Below are 27,701 nucleotides of genomic sequence, written 5' to 3'. Positions count from 1 at the left end.
GAGGTTGTGGTTCAAGCCTCGGCCGAGTCATACCTAAGACTTAAACATTGGTACCCGTTTCCTCCCTGCTTGGCGTTCAGCATTAGGGGTTGGAATTGGGGGGTTTGGTCACCTAATGACTCCCAACACCTCAGTTGGGTTGAGCGAGGGGGCTGGGAATCCCCTCCTCTGAATCAATCTCCCAAAAAGAGTCAGAAATGACTCAGACTCTAGCCACCTCCCTAGCCTATATATATATATATATATATATATATATATATATATATATATATATATACAGGGAGTGCAGAATTATTAGGCACATGAGTATTTTGACCACATCATCCTCTTTATGCATGTTGTCTTACTCCAAGCTGTATAGGCTCGAAAGCCTACTACCAATTAAGCATATCAGGTGATGTGCATCTCTGTAATGAGAAGGGGTGTGGTCTAATGACATCAACACCCTATATCAGGTGTGCATAATTATTAGGCAACTTCCTTTCCTTTGGCAAAATGGGTCAGAAGAGGGACTTGACAGGCTCTGAAAAGTCAAAAATAGTGAGATATCTTGCAGAGGGATGCAGCACTCTTAAAATTGCCAAGCTTCTGAAGCGTGATCATCGAACAATCAAGCGTTACATTCAAAATAGTCAACAGGGTCGCAAGAAGCGTGTAGAAAAACCAAGGCGCAAAATAACTGCCCGTGAACTGAGAAAAGTCAAGCGTACAGCTGCCAAGATGCCACTTGCCACCAGTTTTGCCATATTTCAGAGCTGCAACATCACTGGAGTGCCCAAAAGCACAAGGTGTGCAATACTCAGAGACATGGCCAAGGTAAGAAAGGCTGAAAAACGACCACCACTGAACAAGACACACAAGCTGAAACGTCAAGACTGGGCCAAGAAAAATCTCAAGACGGATTTTTCTAAGGTTTTATGGACTGATGAAATGAGAGTGAGTCTTGATGGGCCAGATGGATGGGCCCGTGGCTGGATCGGTAAAGGGCAGAGAGCTCCAGTCCGCCTCAGATGCCAGCAAGGTGGAGGTGGGGTACTGGTATGGGCTGGTATCATCAAAGATGAGCTTGTGGGGCCTTTTCGGGTTGAGGATGGACTCAAGCTCAACTCCCAGTCCTACTGCCAGTTTCTGGAAGACACCTTCTTCAAGCAGTGGTACAGGAAGAAGTCCGCATCCTTCAAGAAAAACATGATTTTCATGCAGGACAACGCTCCATCACACGCATCCAAGTACTCCACAGCGTGGCTGGCAAGAAAGGGTCTAAAAGAAGAAAAACTAATGACATGGCCTCCTTGTTCACCTGATCTGAACCCCATAGAGAACCTGTGGTCCCTCATCAAATGTGAGATTTACAAGGAGGGAAAACAGTACACCTCTCTGAACAGTGTCTGGGAGGCTGTGGTTGCTGCTGCACGCAATGTTGATCGTGAACAGATCAAAGCACTGACAGAATCCATGGATGGCAGGCTTTTGAGTGTCCTTGCAAAGAAAGGTGGCTATATTGGTCACTGATTTGTTTTTGTTTTGTTTTTGAATGTCAGAAATGTATATTTGTGAATGTTGAGCTGTTATATTGGTTTCCCTGATGAAAATAAATAATTGAAATGGGTATACATTTGTTTTTTGTTAAGTTGCCTAATAATTATGCACAGTAATAGTCACCTGCACACACAGATATCCTCCTAAAATAGCTAAAACTAAAAAAGCCCCACTCCAACTTCCAAAATATTCAGCTTTGATATTAATGAGACTTTTGGGTTCATTAAGAACATGGTTGTTGTTCAATAATAAAATTAATCCTCAAAAATACAACTTGCCTAATAATTCTGCACTCCCTGTATACTGGACTGTCTCAGAAAATTAGAATATTGTGATAAAGTTCTTTATTTTCTGTAATGCAATTAAAAAAACAAAAATGTCATACATTCTGGATTCATTACACATCAACTGAACTATTTCAAGCCTTTTATTATTTTAATATTGCTGAATTTGGCTTACAGCTTAAGAAAACTCCAAAATCCTATCTCAAAATATTAGAATATCATGAAAAAGTATACAGGTAGGCTATTCAACTAATCACCTGAATCATCTAATTAAGTCGAAACACCTTGCGAGGGTTTCCTGAGCCTTAAAATCACTCAGCTTGGTTCAGTAAACTAAATCACTGCTGATCTGACTGCTGTCCAGAGGACCATCATTGATACCCTCCATCAGGAGGGTAAGACACAAAAAGAAATTTCTCAAAGAGCAGGCTGTTCACAGAGTGCAGTTTCAAAGCATATCCACAAAAAGTCTGTCGGAAGGGAAAAATGTGGCCGGAAACGCTGCACAACCAAGAGAGATGACCGCAACCTTAACAAAATTGTGAAGAAGAGCCGCTTCCAGAATTTGAGGGAGCTTCAAAGACAGTGGGCTGAAGCTGGAGTCCAGGTATCAAAAGCCACAGTTCACAGACGTGTCCGGGAAATGGGCTACAATAGCCGTATTCCCATGGTCAAGCCACTTCTGAACTCAAGACAACGGAAGAAGCGTCTGACTTGGGCATGGAGAAGAAGCACTGGACAGTTGCAGAGTGGTCCAAAGTCCTCTTTTCAGACGAAAGCAAGTTTTGCATTTTATTTGGAAGTCAAGGCGCCAGAGTCTGGAGAAAGGCTGGAGAAGAGCAAAATCCAAGTTGCTTGAAATCCAGTGTGAAGTTCCCACAGTCAGCAATGGTTTGGGGAGCCATGTCAGCTGCTGGTGTTGGTCCACTGTGTTTCATCAAGTCCAGAGTAAATGCAACTGTGTACCAAGAGATTTTAGAGCACTACACGCTTCCATCTGCTGAAAAGCTCTATGGAGATGAGGATTTCATTTTCCAGCATGATCTGGCACCTGCCCACAGTGCCAAAACCACCAGTAACTGGTGCACTGACCATGGCATCACTGTCCTTGATTGGCCTGCTAATTCCCCTGACCTGAACCCCATCGAGAATTTGTGGGCTATAGTTAAGAAGAAGATGAAAGACACCAGACCTACAAATGCAAATGAGCTGAAGGCCGCTATCGAAGCATCCTGGGCATCAATAACACCTCAGCAATGCCACAGGCTGATTGCCTCCATGCCACGCCGGATTGATGCAGTAATCCGTGCAAAAGGATTTCCAACCAAGTACTGAGTGCATCAATGGACATTTTCAAATGTTTGATTTAGTTTTGCTGTTATAAAATTATTTTTTTTACTTGGTCTGAAGAAGTATTCTAATATTTTGAGATAGGATTTTTGAGTTTTTTTTCAGCTGTAAGCCAAAATCAGCAATATTCAAATAATAAAAGGCTTGAAATAGTTCAGTTGATGTGTAATGAATCCAGAATGTATGACATTTTTGTTTTTTTAATTGCATTACAGAAAATAAAGAACTTTATCACAATATTCTAATTTTCTGAGACAGTACAGTATATCAATATGGGACACAGGCTCTTGCATTATTATTTTAGAGTTTTGATCAAATGATCAAACATCACACAGAAAAAAAATGCATTTAACAATGAGCTTTTGTCTGGAAGAAGGGTTTGGCAGTTTTGTTGAATTTGGTCTTAAAAGGTATGGTGTACAGCTCAGATTTTTTTTTTTAATATATATTTTTTAAAAAAGGTTCCCGACCACTGCGTTATATGGAAGCTCATTAAACAATTTAGGTTCCATTTTCCTATTACTACCTTGTAAATATTTTTCATTGTTTACCCTAACATTCTTTTTTTTATCTTATATTTCTTTTTAAATCATAATTACGCGTTCCTCCTGGAGTTGCCGTGTCTCACCTTGTTGTAAACAATTCTCACTGTGTTTTTATCAATAACGATATAGACAATTTTAACTCTGATCACGGATACGCCATTATATTATTATTATTATTATTATTATTTCCAAGGCAGCACTGAATTTTCCTATTCTTTTTTTTAACAAAGTGCCTTTTTTCCTTATCCTATACGAGTGCGTCAAACGAGGACACGGGGTCAATACCAAGGGGTTGTTTAGCGCGCCCTCTAGTGGACAACTTGAGCAGCAGGAACTACTGACTTGAAAAGGCATAGTCGGGACAAGGGAACTATCGAGAGATATATATTTTTTGGCTTTCCACGTTTTGAATATTGATCAACTATTTGAGGGAATCTTCAAGATAATTAAGCTCGCTAGCTTCATATGCATACATATTTACTCTTAGGCAGGCCCGTCACTATGGGCACGACATAAGGGAACTTACACCAACCCCCCCACGCCCCCAACTAAAGGCTTGTGCCCCCCGCACTGGAAGCCTGATCTTTGTTTTTGTGTGTGAATAATAATCATTGCAGGGGATCTCTGCAAAACACATGCAATATAAATAAGAGTATTCACAGATCTCCAAAAAGAAAAGGAAAACACAAAACAATAGTAGGTTTTTACACACTGAACATATTTATAGTCGATCAACTACACAAAATCCCTAAAAATGCAAAACAATAAAAATATGAACTCTTAAATGATAAAATGCAAAAATAAAATCAACAATTTACAACTCTGATTTAACCAATTTAAAAATGGATCTTCTGAAAATCAAAACATATATCACTTAAAATGAGTAAAACAAAACATCGCATCAGTCTCTAAGACTGAAAGATTGAATGCACTCTGCTCTGGAGCAATCGATATCATTAAAATGAGTTAAACTTTCTATCTTTTTGTGTCTTCCATACTGAAGTCCATTGTTATTACTACCTATACCAGGGGTAGCGAATCTATGGCTCGTGAGCCATATATGGCACTTTTCATGAGTACGTATGGCTCTGAAATAAAATGTAACTATTGTACATCTCTCTGTGGCGTTCCAAAGTCAAGTGATTTCATCCCGATTTTGGTCCATATAAAGCCCAAGCAACTTAATGCAGAAGTTCGATAAGAAACCATTTAAACTGATAAATAAAAACGCTGGCAAAAAACTTTGATTGGGTGAGGAGTACAGGTGGGCGGATCCCTGCACACAGCGCAAGGCACTTCCTTCTCTCTCTCTCTCGCTCAGTGCAGTCTACACCGAAAGTGAATATGACGATATGCTTATCGTTTGCAGTAATTTGTGACATATTTACAAAAGAACTTTGCATGCACATTGTTTTGAAACCGTTATTAAGGACAAATTTCATGGAAAAAAATTGCCTCAACACTCTCAACTCTAAAGGTGGAAGACAAATTGTAAATGGCATATTTACATTGATTTGGGGCACAGGATTTGGCATTATTATCATTTCATACATTTGATTAAATCATCAAATGACATACAGTGAAATAAAATGTGCTGAAGAATTAGCTAGAATTAGCGTGTTTGGCAGTTTTTTCAATTTTGTTTGAAAATATATGATGTGGCTCTCTCAATTTCTTTTTAAAACATTTTTTGCTTTTATGGCTCTCTGGGTCAAAAAGGTTCCCGACTCCTGACCGATACTATACTACCTATTTCCGTGTTTGTAAACAAGTGTGAGGTATTAAAGCTGTCTGTGCTTGTTGAAGCAGAATGGCAGAATTAATGTCAGTTAATAGCAACCCATTGACCCAAAAAGATCGTAGATCATTGATGGGAACAGCGCAAAATAGCACAAAGTATGTGCAAGAGGTCGACTATATTTCAGTCATTAAAGCCAAGAAAAAAACTTTGTTATGATCGGCGCTGGATTTCTTTATTGGAAGGTACTGGAAAAATTGGCCTTGAAAGTGCTTGAAAAAAGTGTACGAACCCTGTCTTAGGTGTGGCTTTGAAAACCCGAAGACTTCCCAAGTTGCGTATTGTCAAAAACGGCAAAAGTTTCAGCATGCCGTTTCATCTTCGGATCTATTCATTCATATCGTTTTGTGTCGTTTTTCGGACATTTTCCGACCTGTCAGCGTGTCGACGCGACGCCAAAACGCCTTAATCTATCGGCGAGGCGTTTTGGCGACACAAACATCTTGATTTATTTTGAAATCCCTTTTAGCGCTTTGCCCACAGGAGACGTTGCACTCCCACCTGTAAACAAACACGTTGGCGATATGCAAACATGCATGCGCTGTTCTTGTGTGCCATTCTCAAGACTGTCGGGGAAAACGAGTGCCCAGTGCTCTAAAAACACTCACAGGGTTGTGGGTTTGATCCCCAATCGAGGCAGTACGTACAGTATTCTAGGGTTAGGGTTTCGGTTGGAGCCGTTTTTGGTTGCTCCAACCGAAATCCTAATCCTAGAATTTGGACTGCCTGGACTCGGGATTGAATCCAGAACACTGTTGGTGTAACACAGGCATCTTAGCAGTTAAGTTCCCAGTGCTGTTTCTCATTCCAACCAAAACCACAACTGTCCCCTGAAATTAACAAATTAAACGTCAGTCCTCCAAAACGCCACCAATAAAACATTTAAATATTTTATGTGTTTATTTTGTGCAAGACAGTGTCATATTTCTTTTATTTATTTATTTTCATTTTTGGGGTGAATGCATTTTCTTCTGTAAAGTTTCTGCTGTTTTTCTAAGACGGGACGCTTCTCTCCTTTCAACATTCGCTTCTGTTGCCGGAACTATTACTTCGGCAAAGCAGACAATAATGGCGCGTCTGTGTGTGTTTGTGGCAGGCTTCAGCAGTTGGACCGGCACTGTCTGAGCAGCGCACGGCAGGTTTGTGAGCTGCTGGCCAAACAGAACCAAATGATGATCAAGCACACACAAGAACAACACCACAACTAGCACAGATGCGCTTCAAAGTCTGTGAATTTAGAGTGGCGTTGCAATGCACTCAGCTTCAATTGGGAACACTTTCTGCATGTCATTATGGATGTATATAACGACGGGAATTGAAAAACATTTTGAAATAAAGCTGTTTTTTTATCCTTGCCTTTGGTTTGTATTTGGATAATATTGCATGAAAATGAAATGTTTTGTTATTATGAATCGGATAACACTTTTTTTCAGACTAGACATTGTTTTTTATTGTTTTGTTTATATTTATGTTGCATGAAAATTGAATTTATTTCGAGGGATTCACTTTTTATTTAGTTTGTATTTTTCCCTTATTTTTTAGGAATAGTCTGGGTAATATTTATCATTTTTCAGATTTTTCTGAGCCTTATCCTCCTTGTTTTATAACCTTATCTTCTCTGTTCCTTTATCTTCTTGGCTTTTTACCTCACTGTGAATGTGTGAAACTGGAGTGTCATGCCTAATTTCGTTGTCACAATATGTTAACCCATTTTGAAACAATGAAAATAAAGGTATATTCTATTCTATTCTAAACACCAAATATGTCGCACTGTACTTAAAACATGTTTATTTTAAAAACAATATTTTGAATAATGATTTACCGTAATGTTTAGTACTGTTCTCAAATTCAATTATTTTGTTCATTAAAAGATAAAATATAAAAACATGTAGCCGCTTAGTCTCTTATTAACCTTGTTCTAAACTTGTTAATGGACGGTAAAAGTGTCCAAATGCTTTGTTTTGAATACAATTGTGTCCAAGAATTATTGGCAGATGGCTTATTTTTTTCTGGATGGCCGATAGTACTGTAAGAAAATCCACCACTAGATGGCACAATTCCAAGAAACACTTGAATGCAGTGGTCGCCAACCATTTTGATAAGCGTGAAGAGCTACCAGTTCAAACGCATCTTTGAAATAGCAACTTATGTTATAAATATGTAAGAATTACGTTGTGACCATGTTGTAGGTAAAATAAGACACCGATCATGTCAATGGTTTCTCATGCTAGTTAGAAATCAAACTACCTAGAAAATCACTGACCCATCAGCTGAGAGCTATTTTCAGAACCCGCAGGCATCACATTGGAGACCACTGACTTGAATGTGACAGCCGGCATCATTTTTTCCAAGCAACAACCCCAATGCCGTATAAAAAGTGACATGGTGTATTATTTAGCGCCTCCTACTGGTAAAATTCTTTAAAACTAGCCATTGATTAGAATGATGGACCAAATATTGCTGGCACAAAACAAAAATCTGGGCTACAAGATGAAGAAAAAAATGTTTGGTCACTTCCCATGTGCCTTGTAGCACTAGTTTTTGGTTGTACTCCACAATACAGTGCTACCTAGTGGTCACATATTACACGGTGTCCCTTTAAGGACCATTTTCTTTGTACCTTGACAAAGTACATCATAGTGACGTCATCATGAGCCATAGGAAAGAATAAAAGGGAGTCATTTATTAACTTTCTTTTCCAAAGAAAATCTGCAGAATAAAATGGCATTCAATAAATTAATTAGAAAACAATCTCGAGTGATAATAACACGGTGACATTCAAAGGATAATAAATAGCATGACAAACATTTTTGTCTATTTCGACTGCATCGTACGTTAACTGCATCAAAAAAGACGTTTATTTCAAATCAAAGTCTTTCTTTTTTTTCTCTCCTCGGTTTGTTTTGGAGCAAAAGCATAAGGCTTTGGTGGCTGAAGACGAACAAACAGGGAAGGTTCGGCCAACCGACTGCAACGTTGGAAGACGCGAGCGCTCCGCAAGGACGGGCGTCGCCGCGTTCAAGACCGGGGCCTGATCCCGGGTGACTTTGAACACACCGGGGACTGGTGAAGGAGGGCACCACGACAGATACTTAATCCGACTTTCTTAACTTTGCTTTCACAGTCGTCTTCTGGCTTTAGACTCACGTGCGCACACTTGCAAATTACCCGATGGCTTATCTCGTCGTGTCTGTCTTGAACGTTCGCGGCCGTCTACGCTCCTCACATTTCCATCACGAATAAGAAAACAACAGAAGAGTTGCAAAAGCTCAGACCTCTACCAAGGCTTCCCCAGTTTAAAGGAACCAATATCCATTCTTTGTTTTCATTCACATGACGCAGTAGGGCTGCGCAATATGGAGACGTTTCGGGCCACTATTGGAATTTCGATAAGATTTCCCATTGTAAAAGAAAAGTGCATTTTTTGTGCTCGTTTTTTTGTGTAACCCTTGGATGCATGACCTACAGGTATATACACTCTTCCATGAGTGGGTCAGACAATTAGAGGGGGGAAAAAGAAAAAATGCTAATGGCATCATGTCAAACATACGTTTTATGAAGAATACCCGGGATATGACAATGTGACCACTATTTCTATTGTTATCGATATTGAACTCATTAGGTAATATTTTAATACTTAGTGACATGCTTTAAACTTAAGTAAACAGCGCCCTCTTCTGGGGAGCTTTATTAGGGTTGCTGTCTGCCCCCACGAGGTTCAAAGGTGGGTGTGTAACGTGGAAACTTTGCCTAGCCTTTGTTGGCTAGTGCCGTTAAAACTTGCCTCTGATTGGCTGGCGGTATTAAACTCTAACTTTGAAAATTCTGGTAGACCAAACGCTACATTGCTCAAATAACAAAGGGGGAGTATTAAAAAAATGCAGTGTCTTGCGATTTCACAATCGCACTAAGTCCATCCATCCATCATCTGCAGCGCTTTTCCTCAGTAGGGTCGCGGGGGTGCTGGCGCTGTCCTCAGGCAGTGGGCAAGCGACACCCTGAACTGGTTGCCAGCTAGTTGCAGGACACACAGACAGACAACTCACTCGCTCATTCGCACCTAGGGACAATTTGGACCAGCCAATTAACCTAACATGCACGTTTTTTAAATGTGGGAGGAAACCAGAGTGCCCGGAGGAAACCCACACTCGCACGGGGAGAACATGCAAACTCCACACAGGAAGGTTTGATCCCATGACCCCAGAACTGTGCCGCGGACACGCTGACGCTGATATTGGTTAACCGTGCAGTCCCCCCCAAATGAACCGTAAATAACTCTGGCTTTAATGTGAAGTGTATAATCATGTACTGCAGGGGTGTCCAAACATATTGCTCTTGACAGAAAGTGGATTATAAGCTTTTTGCTTGTGAAAAGTTCAGTTTTAAATAAAGTTTAAGAGATACTGAATAATTGTTTCAGCGAGTAAGTTTTAGCATGTTTGAAGTGCTCTGCAGTGTTTTTCTCAGTTTTTCTCATCACCAAACATAATTTAAGTGTTTGCTGTAGGAAACAGAAAAAATGGTATGCTGGCCATAATGGCCCACAGGCCGTAGTTTGGAACCCTATATTGTGTTGACAAAAAGTCTGGGTTCAAACCATTGCATAAAAATAGAAATAGTTGCTCTGAAAAATCTCAATCAAAATCGATTTTCCTCGAATGACATAAGAAGCTTCAGTTACCGTCTATTTTTAACTACAAGGCCAAAACAGGCCAGAAATTTGATAGTTCTGATTATAATCCGTATTAAATACTGGATACAATTGGAAATGTATATTGTAGTTACAATTCGAATATACTGCATGCATTAACTGTTGTACTTTTGTGGAACATAAAGAGTGGTCTTCTAGTGCCCTCTTGTAGTTAACATGTTAATTGTTTGTTGCTAAAAATAAACAACAGGGACTCGAAGAAGTTCAACGCCAGATTTTGAATGCAAATCCTCATTTGTCCGTAAGTATGATACGTAGTGTGATTACTTAATTTTTTTTGTTTATGGTATTCTACAAGTACACTAGACTGCGATAATGTCCTGCTTGATCTCAGTAGTTTGCGGCTAGGATTCAGCTTAGCTTGGCTTTGATTTTTGCATTTCGGGGATGGAATATGAGCTTGCTCTGTCCACTCCACGCATCGGCCCGGTATTGCAGTGCCTCCGGGAACGGTGCATTCGCAATGATCGCAGCAAGGCTTTAGGGCTAGGACCTTAGCTTGGCCTTTTGGCTGAGAGTAAGTGTCCCGGCTCCTAGGCTTTGTAGCGTATTATGAACTGACCGATAACGGATAATGGATAATGAATAACGAAGATAGATCAATAACCCTTAAAAACCCCCCTTCCTGTTCAATCAATTCTTGCCATTCTACTTGTGTTTGAGAGGGACCAGATCTTATTTTATTGGGATTTTGTCTGTTCTTTTTCCTTTTTTTTGGTCAATTACAATGGGTCCCAAGAAAGTTAGCGATATGGGGAGGGAAGAGTAAAAACAGTGAAAACTCATCCAAGTTGAAGGAGGAAATGATTACAAAATACCTAAATGGTGAACGAGTGTCTGCCATTGAAGTTGTTCTTGAAGGCACAGTAGTTTAAAAAATGTTTTTAGCATTTTTTTTTACCGGTATATTAATCATCTTTACTTACATAGTTGGTTATTTAGGTACACGTTTTATTGATATGTTGCGTATGTATTTATTTTGGTTTGTGGCTATTTTAAAGCAGATTTAGAGTGTCGGCTTATATATGACGTAGGCTTTGTGCGAGTTTTCACGGTAGTTAAAGTTGTTTTGGTTTTGTTTCGTTGATGATTTTGTTCTATGAACAAAGGTAAATAGTCTCTGTCACTGCTCTAAACTGCACAATCCTGTCATTCAATTCATTTGAGAAGTGGATTTCTTTTTTCTTGATTTGGGTCACAGCTTACAATTAGGGTGCGATGGTAGGTTTCAAATCAGACCAGTTGAGAAGCACTGTTCAAGAGCACTTTTTTATAAAAAATAAATCACGAAAGATTATTTTTGGGGAGGGCTGTTTATAATCTCTGAGATAAAAAAAAACTTAAATCATAAACTTCCAGTGAATTTGTATACCAGGGAAATCCTCTCCATGTTGTAACCCTCGGATTGTACCAATTCATCATTGATGAAAAAGAGTTTTACTGAAATCTAAAAAAAAAAAAGCCTTGGTGGAAATCTGCGCCCTCTGGCGACCTCTGCCAGGAATGGTGTTGGCCCCGCATGCAACACATCTGACCAACAGACAGACACACAAAGTAACACGTACATAAATTCTTCTTGGCGGAGGTAACAAGCGACGGAAGTGGCTCGCTCTCCTACATTCTTCGGCATTTTTGTTTTCCTCAGCCCTAACGCAGGGACTCGTCTGGTGGAATTGGTGTCTGGCAATAGAAAAAAGTCAAATAGAAAAAAAGGGACTAGGGGGTAGTGAGTGGGATCATAAATAAGCCAGGAGTACCTCCACAAAGGAAACAGTCATCATAAATACCTTTGCGTCCACATTGAGGTCATGCCTCAACTTCGTCCGGTCTCAAATCTGACAAGCTGGCGTTGCATTGTGGGTCATAAAGCTATGAGAGGGGCGTGGCCGGAAAATCGCCGCGCTCTGATTTGGATCCTCCTCGACTGCCACTAGATTTGATCCGTGCGTTAGCAGCAAGTTAGCAAGCAGAGGCATCGATGTGGCACTAGATCGCCACCTAGGCAGGGCCTGGCCTCTATTTTATTAATCAAATCCACTCTTTTTGATATTATATGTGTGTGAATCTACTACCGTTCAAGAGCTTAGGGTCACTTTGACAATTTTATGTTTTCTATGAAAAATTTCCATTTATTTATTAAATCAGTTGTCCAATGTCCGTGTTCTTTTGCCCATATGATTATGACACATAGCAAAAGTGATTAAAATCTTCTAATCATCATTTAGCCTTCTAATGCAATAAGCAAAAACAATGTACAATAAGAATAATGGAGTGCTGGTTGCTGGAAAAGGGCCTCTAGACACTTTAAATAAAAAAACAGACATTCGCTCAAATACTTATTTACCATGTAACAATAAATTTAGTGTATTTCTGATAAGGTTCATGTAATCTGCATTGAAAAAACAAACCAACAGTGCTTTCCTTCAAAAATAAGGACATTTCTAAGCGAACCCCTAACTTTTAAACGGTAGTTTACGTAGCATATTTTCCGCACTCTAGGCACACCCAAAAACTCTTAATTGCCCAGAAATGTGTGCGCCCGATAAGCCTTCTTGGAAAATACCGTGAATAAAATTGGAAATGCATGGTAACATTTAAATGATACTGCCTTTGAGAAACATATAGAGCGGTCTTCGAGTGCCCTCTAGCGGTTAAAATGTGAATTGTTTGTTACCAAACGGTAACAAAATAGAAACGTGTGGTAGTGTGATCATGAGATATGGTCAAATGCCTTTTCATATGTCATCTGTACCACCAGTAGTTCAGTGGTAGAGTGCCCCGCCCACACCGCCACAACGTTCAATTGCTGTTGCGAACTATATTTTGCGATTTTAATCATATGCCAATGAATAAACAGGGTAGCTCTTGCCGTAGTCTCAATTTCAAGCGCCTTCGGTGCACTTTATGTATTAAAAGTTTTTGAAAAAAGACTTTTTGGGGGAGCGCCTTATAATCAGGTGAACCTTGTAGTGCGGAAAATACGATAACTGGTGTATAACTTTTAAAACTAAGGTGGTTTGGCCCCGCCCTAGTGGCGATTTATACGTTTGCAGGTTGAAGACGCAGGCGCGTCCTAGAGGCGAATGTTGGAATAGCAGCAACCACGAGTGGGAAATGTCACCTGAGTCAACTCCTGCCTACAAGACCCTCTCGGTCCATCCCAGAATGGTTCACGTGTGCAAGAAAAGCCTGAGATTACAACCGTGTGACGCACGTTTCTGGTTTTCTTGGTGTGCGAGGCCAGCGAGGAGGAACCAATCGAAGCGCGGCGCACCCGCCCGTTAGAGGCTCACCTCCTTCGTACCTTCCGTTCCGTTCCAAAACCATGAATGAGACAAAATGGTGGAAAAAAAGTGAAAAGGACGGCAATATCCTTCCTCCAGGAGATTCTTCCGAGTCCGTTAGCTGCGGGTTTCCTTTTTTGAGTGAGTGTGTGTGTCCCACACTGATGACCTCATAGACCAGCTGTGATGATGTCACCGCAGGGGTCAGGGGGTTTTGGGGTTCATTCCCTCCCGCTGGCAGAGTAGGAGAACTGCGGGAAGTGCGGTCGTCTCTCGTTGTCCAGGCAGTCCATGCCATCCTCGTCGACTGCAGGGGAAATAACAGGCACGCAAACACACAAAGGTGGTAGTGAGGAGGCCAAATATGTACAAAAACAGATTTAGAGAATGTTGAAGGTTTGCTCTTCCCTTAAAGGAACATTATGTAATATTTAGTGCCTCCTAGTGGTCTTGTTGGCACTGTGTTGTCTGTTGCAAGCCAGGGGTAGTGCCGGCACGACGGAAACTCCAGGTAGACAAACAGCACCATGCTTTCCTCAAATGTACCTTGGCCATTGTTGACAACTTTCCAGCATACGAGCAAGATTTCCTTGAAAAACTTCAAGTATTCCCTTAAGTGATGCCGTAAATCAGTTACATTTTTTTTATTATTTGGTTGTCATTTTTTCATAGGAATTGCGACTGATATACAGACACTCCCTTAGTTACAACCATTAGACTTACAAAAAAACGGTAGATACGAAAACCTTTTTCGGGATGTCGAAAAATATCGGGACGTTGCTGTAATTTAGATTTTGTGTGGTGTGCACCTTTTTCCAAGTATAGGACAGTGCTAAAGTGCTTCTTTACGCCGCTATCGGCGTGTGGTGGCGCTGTGAGAGGTCACGCAACATCCATCTGGAAGAAAAAATCCACTTCCTCTTCCTAGTTCATGTGTAAACATTCTATACTGTATGTCCAAGGCGCTAAGAACTTTGACATGTTTATTTTTTAGTACCACGTGCATCCATTCAATTTGGTTGGTGTAAAGTGTTCATTTGAAACCAAAGTGGAATAAGAAAGCTTGATGCGGTTGAGAAAATGGTTGGATCGCTTTTTTTCAGCCACTTTTTACCACGGAGGAGGAAGTTGCCTAACTCTTGAGGCTCATTTTCCAAAAGTAAGTTAAAATTAACTTTAAAGAGCATATCATTTTATTAAATGTTTATTTTTTTAGTACAAAACAATACAGATTACTTATACAAGACTTAAACATACTTATACAAACCTTAAACATATAAAATATAGCACTGAAGCCACTTATGAACGATCGTCCGGAACCTCGAACCTCGTTCGTAAGTAAGGGCAGGGTCTGTATTTGTTTAGATATTTTATGTGATAGATTAATTGCAATACAATACTGTAGTGCCATCGTCATTACTACTGGCGCTAATGTTAATAGCTATGTTCACATGAAAATACTACATCATTTTGTGTAGACTTTTGAGACACTGAGCCAAGTGTGTGGAAGAGGCAGATCAAGATGAAGGGGCGGTAGAGGGAGACGGCGTGATACTTGGGCATTACAGCGGCATTACACAAAGTGGCAAAATCTTTTCTTAAAAACACAAACATCTGTAGTTTTCCCCTGAAACGCAGCCTTAAGATAAATCCTTGTACTCTTGCGCTGTTTTTGATCGGACGCTTTTGTTTGGGAGCGGTGGGAATATGTGTGGTCGTTCATTTGAGATTTTTTTTTTAGACTTTCAGATTGAAATTCCAAATCTAATACCGAGCGACTTCTCAATGCTTTGAGAGAGAACCAAAATATTTGTTGTACTTTTAACTTGGGCGGACCGGAAGTTCGTCAATGTTGTCTTTGTCTTGCCACTGGTAAGATTCGGCCAAACGTAATACGTAATGTGCTACGTATGACAAAGTCTTTGCTTAAAATTCAAGAAACAGCATTGTTTGTTGTTCTGGGCACTTGTAGCAGTACGACGTCAGACTAGCATGGGATTCTAATTTGTAGAAGAAACTAAAATTTCCCAAATCATGATTTTTGTATGAAAATTAACATTGGCATGATAGTTCATGTATTTTTGCCTAGTGTTCAAATCAATGTTTTTCTTTTTACTGAAAAAGGTTTTATTCGATCACTAGGAGGCACTAAATATTACATACTGTCCCTTTTATATTTTGTTGTAATTCCTTGCGGTAGTTAACTTGACTTGTAATTCCTTGCGGTAGTTAGCTTGACTAGCTGCGTCTGTAAAGTGTTTGAGAAAATTATCTCAGATGCCATATGGAAATTTATACAGGAGCACAATCTTTTTACGTTTAAACAACATGGGTTTAGGTCCGGACATTCTACCATGACTAACTTAATAGCTCATTTGAATAATATTACCAGTATGTTTTTTGTTCACAATATGGCTGGTCATGTTGTTTACTTTGACTTTTGCAAGGCTTTTGATAAAGTGTCTCATAACAAGCTTTTACAAAAACTGAAATGCTATGGTATTAGTGGAAAACGGCTTGAATGGATAACAGCATATTTGTCAAATCGTAAACAATGCGTAAAAATTGATGATGTTCTTTCAGCGTGGTCGGAAGTTTGTAGTGGGGTACCGCAGGGCTCAGTACTAGGACCATTATTATTTCTGTTTTTTGTGAACGACCTACCTGAGGCCATTCAAAGTAGTGACATCTCAATTTTTGCCGATGATGCTAAACTGTCGGCTTTCTTACCAAAAACCCAGGTTACAGGAACAATTGATTCTCTCCAAAATTACATTAAATCAGTTTTTCTTTGGTCCGAAAAGTGGCAACTGCAATTGTCATGTCATAAATGCTTAGCACAGTCGTTTTTACATGGTTCTGTTCCGCTGTATAACATTAATGATCATGATTTGCATGTTGTTACTGAACATAAGGATCTGGGTGTCACTCTTAATTCAAACTTAAAGTTTATCACGCATATCGCCAAAATTACCAACAAAGCCAATAACATAGCATCAAACATTTACAGAAACTTTTACAACAAGAACCCAGCATTCTTAGTTCGAATGTTTTGCGTTTATGTTAGACCCGGGTTAGAATATAACAGCGTTGTGTAAAATCCTTACTTACTCAAGGACATTAACTTACTGGAAGGAGTTCAACGACGGTGTACGAAGCGGATACCTGGGATGCACAGCTTGTCATTTCCGGAAAGACTACAAAGACTGAACTTGGACTTTTTGGAGCTCCGTAGAATTCGATTTGATTTAATTTTTGTGTTCAAAGTATTGCATGGAATGATCGATGTGCCTTTTGATCAATTTTTTGAGTTCTGTCGTGTTGATGGTTTACGTGGTCACAGATATAAGTTACGGGTGCCTAGACCTACCAGCAACTTGCATGGAAACTTTATTTCTTTCAGGATACAAAAAATTAGGAATTTTTTGCCTGACCGGGTTATTAGTGCAAATACGGTGCAAACCTTTAAGCAAAGGTTGGCAGAAACAGATCTGTCAAATTTCCTTAGGGGAGGGGGCGTAAGGTGACCATATTTGGCCATGCTCACTCTCAGCATTAGTTTTTTTTTTGTGTCATGTTTTGATTAATGTATCCAACAATACCTTCAATAAACATTTCATTTCTTCTTCTTCTTCTTCTTCTTATCACGGTTTATAATTCCCAATTTTGCTGCTTCGAGCGTTTTCAAAGTACATTGTATTCTGCATTCTGATTGGCAAAACAGTCGCCCTGCCCCAAAACTTCTCTACCTGTGCGTCAATAACATTAAGGTTTAAGTTGTACACATAGACAAAACAGCCTGACAAACCTACATTATATACGCGCAAATCTTTTTCAATTTTAAGTTTCTCTAAAAGCCATCATGTCAACAAAACGCACTGGACCCACAAAAGCACCAAAAAGCAGAGGAAGATGCTTTCCTTCGCAAACAAAGTTGGACTTCTCCACATGCTGATGCATGGTAAAAGTAGTTTTATGCAACTTGTCTGTTTCTCAATGACATCCACATGATGGCGACAAAATATCATCTGAAGTTAAAAAAAAGAGGTTTCCTGAAATAGTTTCCACTCCTTTTCCGAATCAGTCGTGCAATATATAAGGGAGTGATATTTTAAGTCAAGTCATGTTTATTTGTGACGCCCTTAATCACAAAGAGTCTCAAAGGGCAGCACAAACCACAGATAATTGCAAACCACATACAATTATTACAGCATCCCCTGATCTTAAACCTACACGAGGGCAAGAAAAAACTCAAAATCTCAACATGAGGAAAATGAAGAAACTTTGAGAAGGGACCGCACATGGGGTAATCCCCCTTCCAGGATGACCAGGCTGAAATGGATGTTGCAATAACAAATAATACACACATATTGTCAACATTAAGCCTAGATTTAAACAGTTCCACTGAGGTTAAAGATCAGATCGAATCTCAGGGGAAGAGGATTCCATAGCATGTGGGCCCGAATGGAGAATGCTCTCGAACCTGCGGATCTCTTCTTGGCTCTTGGGATCACAAGTAGACCAGCATTTTCAGAGCGAAGGCTCCGGACCGGAACATAGGGTGAAAGTAAAATTCCATCCATCCATCCTTTGGGGGTTCGGCGCTGCTGGAGCCCATCCCCGCTAACTTCGGGTAGTGGGCAGGGGACACCCTGAACTGGTTTGCCAGCCAGTTGCAGGGCACACATAGACAGTCAACTCATCTGTTCATTCATACCTAAGGACAACTTGGACCGGCCAATGCGGGGTGCTGGAGCCTATCCCAGCTTTCTTCGGGCAGTGGGCAGGGGACACCCTCAACTGGTTGTTAGCCATTCACAGGGCACACAGGGACAGACCACTCGCTAGGTGATTCACATCGAGGGACAATTTGGACTGGCCAAATAACATGACATGCATGTTTTTGGAATGTGGGAGGAAACCGGAGTGCCCGGAGGAAATCCACGTAATCACGGGGAGAACATGCAAACTCCACACAGGAAGGTTTGATCGCACAAACTCAGATCTGTGCCGCGGACATGGTAAACACTCAGCTGCCATGCTGACCTCTGATTATTCAGCTTATTTATTTTATTCAAACTTTTTTTTTTACTAAAACAGAATCACATTTCCCAAATTTTTATTAAATGCTACCTTAAAAAAACAATAAAATTAGAAAAAGAAATACCCTAAAATGAGTGAAATTATGTGGAATATATTTACTTGTTACTTATTTTAAGTGTAATTCTTTTTTTTTTAAATAGACGTAAAACTTCTTAGAGGGACATTGAGAATTATTTAGCAATTCCTAGTGGTAAAAAACCCCAACTAATTAATTTTAAAAATACTATTCATTGGAATTATGAGTAAAAAAATATAAACGCGGGTGGGTGGATTTGTGAATGGATCCCTTGACCACTAGGGTTCTATGGGAAATACAGCGTGGTGGTGCCCATCCCTCTCCAGGCCGACAAATACTCCTCGGTGAAAAATTGTATTCATTTTACATAACATAACTTAGAGGGAGCAAACATGATTTTCTGACATCTTGCTGCTAAGGGTACCTAGAAACCTCAGAAAGGCTGAGCAAAAAAAGAAAATGAAAATGGTGCAGCTTGGTCATTTTGAGTCGCCGTAGTTTGAATTCTTCCTTGTGCTTTGTGGCACTCGTTTTTGGTTGCACTCAACATGGGTCACAAACCTTTTAAACCTAAAAAACTACCTTGTTTATATCTATAGGCGCAAAGGTTTACCAGTTTGAATAACATTTCTAAAATAACATTTCATCAAGCTATTTCTATGTTGCTACTATGTTATAACCAGGTAGTGATTGTTTAGAAGTAGAGATAAAACAGGCTTAGTCAACAACTAAAATCTCAGAAATCAAATTTCCTAGAAAATCACAATGACCCATCAAAGGTGAGCTATTTTAAGAACCTGTCCACGGTCTACTCGGATATCCTTAGAGGGCTACCTGCCCGCGGGAACCACGTTGGAGACCCCTTGCAGTACACCACACAGCTATATGTAGTGGTCTAACAAAACACTAAGGCTTCTCACACTAAGTCATAAAAGATATATTTAAATGACTTAAATAATCTAACAACAAAACAAGATTTTTCTACTTGAAAAGATTATATAACTAAATTTTGACATTCTACTGACATTCTTCTGAGGTTTTTGAGTTTTTCCTTGCCCTCATATAGGTTTTAGATTAGGGGATGGTGTAATAATAGTCGGTGGTTTGCAATAATTTGATCTGTACGGACCTTTAAGACCCCTTGTTATTAAGGGCATCTCAAATAAACATGACTTGACTTATATACAACAAATTCCAAGTACTTTTTGCAAGAAATGTAAAGAAAAAACGTCTAAGATATGAGCTTTCCATTTGCATGTGGGGCTTTAACTCAGCTTCAGTTCCTACTTTTGTAAGGAGTATCCCAGCATGTGCTTGAGACTCACATTTTTCGGGTGGCGTCACTGTTATGGTCTGCGCCGTGAACTCTTCATCGAAGTACCTCGTGTCCGTCTCCGACGTCACCTGAGGCTTGAACGGGGGAACCATCTGTGGCAAAAAGCAAAGCAGGGCCACACCGTAAGGCAGGGGTGTCAAACTCGTTTGAGCTCGGGGGCCACAAGGTCGAAAGAAAACTCACAGGGGCTAGACTAGTAGATTAAAGAGAAGATAGAGAAAAAGAGAAAGAAAAATAGAGAGAAGTGAAGTTTATTCGTATAGCCCTTGATCACAAGAAGTCTCAAAATGACATCATCCCCTGATCTGAAACCTACATCAAAGCAAGAATTCTCTTTTTTCACTGGCAGATAATTGTGCTTGTTATTGTTCTCTTTTTATTTAATAATATTTTTAAATGAATCATATAAATGAAAAAGAGAAACAAAGAGAAAACCAGAGAAAGATACACAGAGAAAGAGGAGGAAAAGAGCAAGAAAGAGAAAACGAGTGGAAAGCGGAAAAAAGAGAAAAAGAGTGAGAAAAAAAGCGGAAAAGAGAGAGAGAGTAGAGAAAAAGGGAGGGAGGTAAAGAGAGAAGAGATAGAGAAAAAAGCGGGAGAGAAATAGAAAAGAAGTCGAGAGAGGAAGATAGAAGAGGAAGAAATAAGAGGGACAGAGGAAGAGAAAGAGAGAGAAAAGAGGAAAATTAAAGAGACAGAAAGAAAAAAAGAGAAAAAGACAGAGAGAAAAAATGAGAAAGAATGAAAAAGAGAAAAAGAGTAAGAAAAAAAGAGTGAAGGAGAAAATAGAATGAGGGTGAGAGTGAGACGAAATAAAAAGACTGAGAGGGAGAGACAGAAAGACAAAATGGGAAAAGAGAGCCAAAGGAATTAAAGAGAAAGAGAGAGAAAGGAAAGAGTAAGACAGAAGAAAGATAGAAAGAAAGTTGGGGGAAAGAGTAAAACAGAGAGAAAGACAGAGGGAGAGAGAGAGAAAGATATAGCTCCAGCTGCTTTGTAAGTGCTGCCTAGCTTTGGCAACATCCAGTTCACACATTTCAAACTGCAAGACATTTTTCTCTTGTGCTTTTCTCAACGTATTATCGGGCGGGTTGCATGTTTGACACCTATGCCGTGAGGTATTTGCAACTCTCCATCGCGTAGCCGAAGACAATGTGTACCTTTTTGTCATACACGTGTTGCCAGTCGACACCGGTGAAGAAACTGTGCCTCATTATTTCTTTGGCGTCCTCCGGTCCTCCGCCCAGCCTAGGTAGAAACAAGTCCAAAGTAAGCCAAATAGGGTAAAACACACATGTGACTCTTTTTCCTTGAAATAATGGCTGACGGACCGTTTGTTGGGGTCTTTGATGAGGAGCCCCGAGAGCAGCGACTTGGCGTCGGCCGAGAGGGTGCGTGGGAACTTGATGTCTTCCATCAGGATGAGCTCAAAGAGCTTCTCGTGGTCCTGGTTGTAGAAGGGGAGGCGGCCGCACATCATCTCATACGTCACCACGCCTAGGCCCCACCAGTCTACTGCCCGACCATAGTCGTTGTCCTCCAGCACCTGAACGCAACACAACACGCAAACGTCACCCTTTGGCTTGGTCAAGGCACCGATGCTGTGGAATGCTCTTCCCCCTGAAATCCGATCTGCAACCTCAGTGGAAATGTTTAAATCTGAGCTTAAAACACACTTCTACTCTATAGCATAGGAATAACCTGTATTTTTGTTGACAATATCTGTGTATTATTTGTTATTGCAACATCCATTGCAGCCTGGAAGGGGGATTACCACATGTGCGGTCCCTTCTCAAGGTTTCTTCATATTCCTCATGTTGAGGTTTTTGAGTTTTTCCTTGCCCTCATGTAGGTTTTAGATCAGGGGATGGTATCATAATAGTCTGTGGTTTGGAATAACCTGTGCAGCCCTTTGAGACTCTTTGTGATTAAGGGCTATACAAATAAAAATGACTTCACATTTATTCGTATAGCTCTTAGTCACAAAAGGGGCTGGAGAGGCCACCATTACGACATCCCCTGATCTTAAACCTACGCGAGGGCAAAGACAAACTCAAAAAACCTCAGCATGACAAAGGTCATTTTGCTTTCAGGATGACCAGGCTACAATAGATGTTGCGAGGGAATCAACTGACAATAAACGGTTAACATCAGCAATATAGTCATAACTGAAATCCTGCAGTAAGTCCAGTTGACAGCAATGAAAATACTTAAGATCTCGACCAATGCAGCAGGTTTTAGATCAGGTTGGGAACTTATGGCTCACAACTTATGGCTCACATTTTCATTAATGAATTAGGCTCGGAGACAAAATTAAAACCATGCAAATCTTCTCTATGTCGTTTCATTCTTAGCGTGAGTGAAGCATTACATAGTGCTTGTGAAGCCAAAACAACACTGAAATTCCTGATGGGTCGGTCCAGTATATATGGGGCACATTTTCAACTAGAGTTTACAGTCAAGGTGTCACACCAACAGACCCTGTTTCGCCTGTATATTGCTAAGGAACCCTTTATATGGTAGCTCATTTAATAATCCATGTTTACTGTTGAGAGGCTTTATTATGAAAACCCACACAATAAACTATAAACACCCATACGCGCCAGCAAAGTACTGGGTAGGCGGTAGGGGTGGACAGAACTATGGAGAGCGCAACCACTCTCTTCGGTCCAGTGTTGTCTGCGCTGAAGGTAGTTATAATGGTATCCAAGTTTGAAAACCTTTGTGACATTTTTTACAAGACAAAACTTTGCTTTCACCTTGAAAACATTATTTATGACAAAAATGAAGGTTCAAAATAATACCTTTAACATTGCGGTACAAAAAAAAACAACCTTTGTCCAGTAAAAAAACAATGAACACTAGGTACGATTACATGAACTATCACAACAATGTTAATTTTTACACAAAAAAACATAAGTCGAGAAATCTGAAGTTCTTTTACACAGTAAGGAATACCTACTTAAGTCGGCACCCTGTTTGCCCGGCATCTTGCCACCACGCTGTGCCGTTTATCACTGGCCCTTGCTCAATTATTTCATGTATACAGTATATTTTGCTTTAATGGCTCTTTGAGCCAAAAAGGTTCTCGACCCCTGTTCTCGTTGATGGCATGCATCAGTTTCAGGTGACGGTCCAGAAAGCATGCATGGTGCAACATCCAGGCTCGTCCAAATTCACTTTGAGAAAGTAACCGCAATCAAGGTCGGACACCAAATGATAAGCAATAAAACTTTTCCAATGAAAATAACAAGAGTGCGAAAAATAATTATTTGTTTGATAATTAATTGCTTGGAAATCCTTGGAAAAAACGTATTTCAGTTTCTTGGCAGGAAAAAAATTGATAAAAAAAAAAAAAGTCTTTAATGATAGAAGAAAAATGATCTTTATGGTAATATTAAATAAAAAATTTTACTGATGTCGCTTGAAAACTTTTTATTCAGAAATCCCCCAGTCTAGCGCATGGGGGTGTTATTTATTTCACAAATTGTTATATTTTGTTGACTATAAGGCACACCTTCAAATATATTCTTTTGCAAAAACCAATTTCTTATTTAAGGCCCCCCGAACTATAAGGTACATTAAATTAAAATCCCTGTGAGAACTAGAAAAAATTAAAAACATGTTTTATAGAACATAAACTAAGGTTCTGATCAATTCATAAACGGTGACCTTATTCCGTAGCATTTCAATGTAATTATTTCCAATTTAATTTGGCACATTTTCTGGCCTAAAAGCTGCACCGATTGTAAGGCACACTTTTACATTTCTGGTATCTTTTTGTTTTTTAAATACGCCTTGCAGTCCAGAAAATACTGTATCGGCCGTTTTGGGGTCTTGTTAAAGGGATATTTTGGAGCTGGATGCGTTAAGCCTGACTCCAATGACTTGCTATTTCTATAAAATTAGTAGTTTTTGCCTATTTTCTGATACAATACCGACTTAACCAGAACGCAACTGATCATAAATGTATGTTTTTAAGAGTGATACATTGAATTAATGTTCAGTTTTACAAATTATTCGATTATTAAAAAGATTGTTAGCCGGCAAATTGTTAATTTTGTTTTTAATATTAGACACCTGCAAAGGAGATTGCATTGGATGCCAATTTAGTATTTTGACTACTTATTCATTATGAACTGTTAACATCATTCTCATTTTTCCGCCAATCATGTTGCTGTTCTATGATTTCCACACCCTTTAGGGGGGATTGGCTTACGTAACCTAGGAGATTTAACACAAAGGGCTTTAAAACAGGTTGGAATTTCTTATCGGAGGTCCTGTTCTTGAAATTTCAGTATCCATTGGTGTCTTCCCTCCTTATTTTGAGTGTCCGAGTGTCCACTAAACTTAAAACTTAACAGAAGTCTTCATCCACTAAAGTTATCTTGTAGCATCTGTAACTTTGAGTACCGTATGTGTGGCGTTAGCCAGATGTCATTGAGGCAGCTTGATTCAAAACAAACTATGGGAAATTAAGACGACACACAGCCAATGTTTGAGTAATGAATGGATGTAACTAGCTAAATCGAAGCAATGTAGCCAAAAAAGAAGCAAACGTTCCTTGACTCGTTTTGTTTGTCTTTTTACAAGACATCTGCTAGTATTGTGTACGTGTGCATTTTTTCTTTATTGGCACAAAAGTGCCCAAGGTGGCGCTGAAGAAAAAGAAGTGGACAGATGAGCCAGGAGATAAACTGCAAGCGAGTCAATATGGTGCAAAGCAAGGTGGCTGCGGGGTAGGCAATAAAACAAGAAAAGGAAAAGAAAGAGAAACGCCGAGGTGGCAAACATCAGCGAGTGGCAGTTCTTCAGAGTGGAGCAGGACGCAAATGCCAGCCAACCTGGACGGAGAAGGCCGGGAACTTGGAGGACGGTTAGTGTCACGGCCACTCGGCAACTTTATCAAAGCGGGCCTGAGCACCTGTCCTGCTCTCGCATCGTCCATCTGCTCCGTCTTCATCCGGTCGCGAGCGAGGCAGAGGTACTTCAGGTGCTCATTAACATCACAAGCTGATTAACATGTGACGTTATGATGACTCTTTTTTGTGTAGTTGTGTGTGTGATGACGGACAGACTGGTAGGGTTGGAGAGCGTCCAAAGTGGCATATGCCGTACATTTCGCCAATAATAATAGCATCTTCTTACTGTTAGGAATAATGGAGCAGGACGGACGGGCGCAGGCGACAGCACACGAACGAACCTTAATCAGCGACAGTCATTGTGGACTGATGCTCGCAACGGGCAGCCGAGAAATGCCTACTACACGCGTACTGTATGAGGAGCGTCACAGATTTAACATGGACATATTATGATTGCAGAGAATAAAGGTAGAAAAAAAATCTTATATTAGAAGATGTTTCTTTTGGTCCATTTTAATAATGAAATAGTCATAGAATGCAAGATGTGAGGCGAGCTCCAAAGCATACAGTGATTGACAATTTGGACCGGCCAATTAACGTGACATGCATCGTTTTGGAATGTGGGAGGAAACTGGAGTGCCTGGAAGAAACCCACGAAAGCACGGGAAGAACATGCAAACTCCACACAGGACCGTTCGATCTCAAGACCTCAAAACTGTGCCGCACAAGCGCTTACGTGCTGCAGGCAAATTTTAAAATAAACAAAAATAAATAAATCTGAAAGGGCCACATTTTCTTTTTATAAACAGCTGCTAACAATCGAGTGGTGTCGCTTTTCTAAATGAAATAAGTAATCGTACAAGACAGGAGCCCACGACAAGTGAACTTCTCAAACACAGGAAGTGTCAAAATTACAAACACGTGACCCTGAAAGATTTCTGCCGTCTCTTCATCTCAGTCCGCCTCAATGCCCCCACCACCAACGCCTCCCCTTGAATACCCCCTATTCTCTGTTTAATCCCAGCTACTTTGCATCTCTGCAACTTGGCTGGGAGCACACTGTGTTATTTTTACATGCGGGCGGGCAAGCAGAGCGTGCGGGCGGGCAGGCGAGCGGCGGCGGTGTAGATTTCCAGGTTTTTTCCCAGCACCTTCCTCCAACCTCGCCCATCTGCCGCCATCTGCCTCACTTTAGCCCGCACTTTCTACTGCTATGCACACACATGAACGCACATCCTGTGAAAAATAACTAGCAGCCTCCAATCAGCTTTTGGCACGCAAAGGAAGGCACTTGGGGAAAAAAAGCAACAACAAAAAATCAAAATGCTGCGCCAAATTGTCCTTGCTACTTTTTTTGAGTGGGATGTACACTGCAGCGTGGCTCCCCGCTGCCTTTGTCCCCACCCACCGCGGCTCCCATGCAGGGAGCCGCTGTGCTAGCCAGCTGATCTGATGACCTTGGAGCTGCTTGGATGCTGGCTAAAATCAACCATTAGCAGTTCACGCTTTCTCTAATTTCGCCTCCTTGTTCCAATGGGAGATGTTATTCACAAATATTTGATGCAGACGCCAGATTAGGTACACTTACACTTATACGTCCAATAAAAAGAACTTTGAAAGGATGACAAATACCTTATATATATATATATATATATATATATATATATATATATATGTTTTTGGAATATATGTTTCCAAAAACATGCATTTCAGGTGAATTGGCCGGTCCAAATTGTCCCTAGGTGTGAATGAGCGAGCGAGTTGTCTGTCCCTGTGTGCCCTGCGATTGGCTGGCAACCAGTTCAGGGTGTCCCCTGCCCACTGCCCGATGATTGCTGGGATGGGCTCCAGCACCCCCGCGACCCTACTGAGGATAAGCGATGCAGCTGATGAGATGAGATGAGATATATATATATATTTATATATTCTTAGACAAATGTCAAAACTATTTAGAACTTTAGAATTCAGTCTACACTCGAGAGAAAACATTTTTACAATTACATTACATTGTACAGTTACTTTTTTGACATTTGGATATTAAAACGTAAAGAAAACGGTGTAAATCATTCATTTTGATTAAATATAATAATTTGTAATTTCCAGCGCGTTCTTATACACTATAATTTGAAGTTCATATTAGATAACCTTTTTAACATTGTGCACAAAATGTAACATCCATGGTGTCACCAGAAAGGTTTTCATTTATGGAATGATTTAGATCCGGTGTCGGGAACACATGGCTTTTCATATGGCTCAGAGATAAAAAAAGAGCTTGTGCAATTTGGTTTCATGCAGAACTGTTTTTTGCACATGCAAAGCTGAGACAGGACTGACTGCTCACATGTTCGGTCCTGTGTATATACTGTATAGCACACACTTTTAACTACAGTTGATAGTCAAGGTGTCACACCAACAAACCCAGTTTGGGCTGTAAATTGCTAAATAATAATTTTTTTACAAAAGTTTATTAAACAGTCTCTGTTCATTGTTGAGACACTTAATGATCAAATGACACAGAATAGACTTTAACCTAAAGCAAACGTTTTGCCCAGAAGCTCTAGCAAAGCACCTTAAGCAGTTTGGTTGGGTGAGCGGTAGGAATGAGCGGAGCTATACACATGACGTGCACACTCTTGTTCCTATTCCCAGCGCAGTCTGAACTGAAGGTAAATATGTTGATATCCTTGTTGTCAGTCTTTTGTGACATTTTTACAAAAGAACTTTGCTTGCACCTAGTTTTGAAACCACTATTTAAGACAAAAATGACAGTCAATGAGCCTCAACACTCTTAAGTAATTGGAGGAAAGAGGGGGATTTAAAATCGTAGATTTAAGATGATATGGGACACAGGCTCTGGCAATATTATTATTTCA

At 40.2% G+C, this 27,701-nt stretch overlaps 2 protein-coding genes and 1 pseudogene across 6 annotated transcripts in view; 2 read left to right on the top strand and 1 right to left on the bottom strand.

Moving 5' to 3' along the window:
• sdccag8 (SHH signaling and ciliogenesis regulator sdccag8) overlaps positions 1 to 6,871 on the top strand; it is a 98,960-nt gene extending 92,089 nt beyond the window's left edge. For all 3 annotated transcript variants that reach the window (XR_015852428.1, XM_088351167.1, XM_088351166.1), the window contains one exon: positions 6,613 to 6,871. Coding sequence is in view for 2 of the 3 variants with exons in the window: in XM_088351167.1 (XP_088207293.1) it covers positions 6,613 to 6,724 (112 nt within the window). In the remaining variant the exon portion in view is untranslated. The remainder of the gene's footprint in view (positions 1 to 6,612) is intronic.
• Positions 6,872 to 8,178: 1,307 nt separating this feature from the next.
• Positions 8,179 to 27,701, bottom strand: part of akt3a (AKT serine/threonine kinase 3a) — an 85,806-nt gene continuing 66,283 nt past the window's right edge. For 2 of the 3 annotated variants that reach the window (XM_088351169.1, XM_088351170.1), the window contains exons 11-14: positions 21,298 to 21,512; positions 21,127 to 21,214; positions 19,956 to 20,058; positions 8,179 to 13,818 (exon numbers count right to left, since the gene is read on the bottom strand). In XM_088351169.1, coding sequence (XP_088207295.1) covers positions 13,733 to 13,818; positions 19,956 to 20,058; positions 21,127 to 21,214; positions 21,298 to 21,512 — 492 coding nt within the window. In that variant the 3' untranslated portion in view covers positions 8,179 to 13,732. The remainder of the gene's footprint in view (positions 13,819 to 19,955; positions 20,059 to 21,126; positions 21,215 to 21,297; positions 21,513 to 27,701) is intronic. The other variant, XR_015852429.1, reaches the window with a different exon arrangement.
• On the top strand, positions 10,540 to 10,690 carry LOC148353837 (U2 spliceosomal RNA; annotated as a pseudogene).

The sequence above is a fragment of the Urocampus carinirostris genome, chromosome 13, assembly GCF_059441175.1.
Source record: "Urocampus carinirostris isolate Australia breed hairy pipefish chromosome 13, RoL_Ucar_1.0, whole genome shotgun sequence".
Lineage (NCBI taxonomy): Eukaryota > Metazoa > Chordata > Actinopteri > Syngnathiformes > Syngnathidae > Urocampus > Urocampus carinirostris.
The sequence above is the reverse complement of the archived record's forward strand: the minus strand, read 5'-3'. Positions and strand labels throughout refer to the sequence as shown.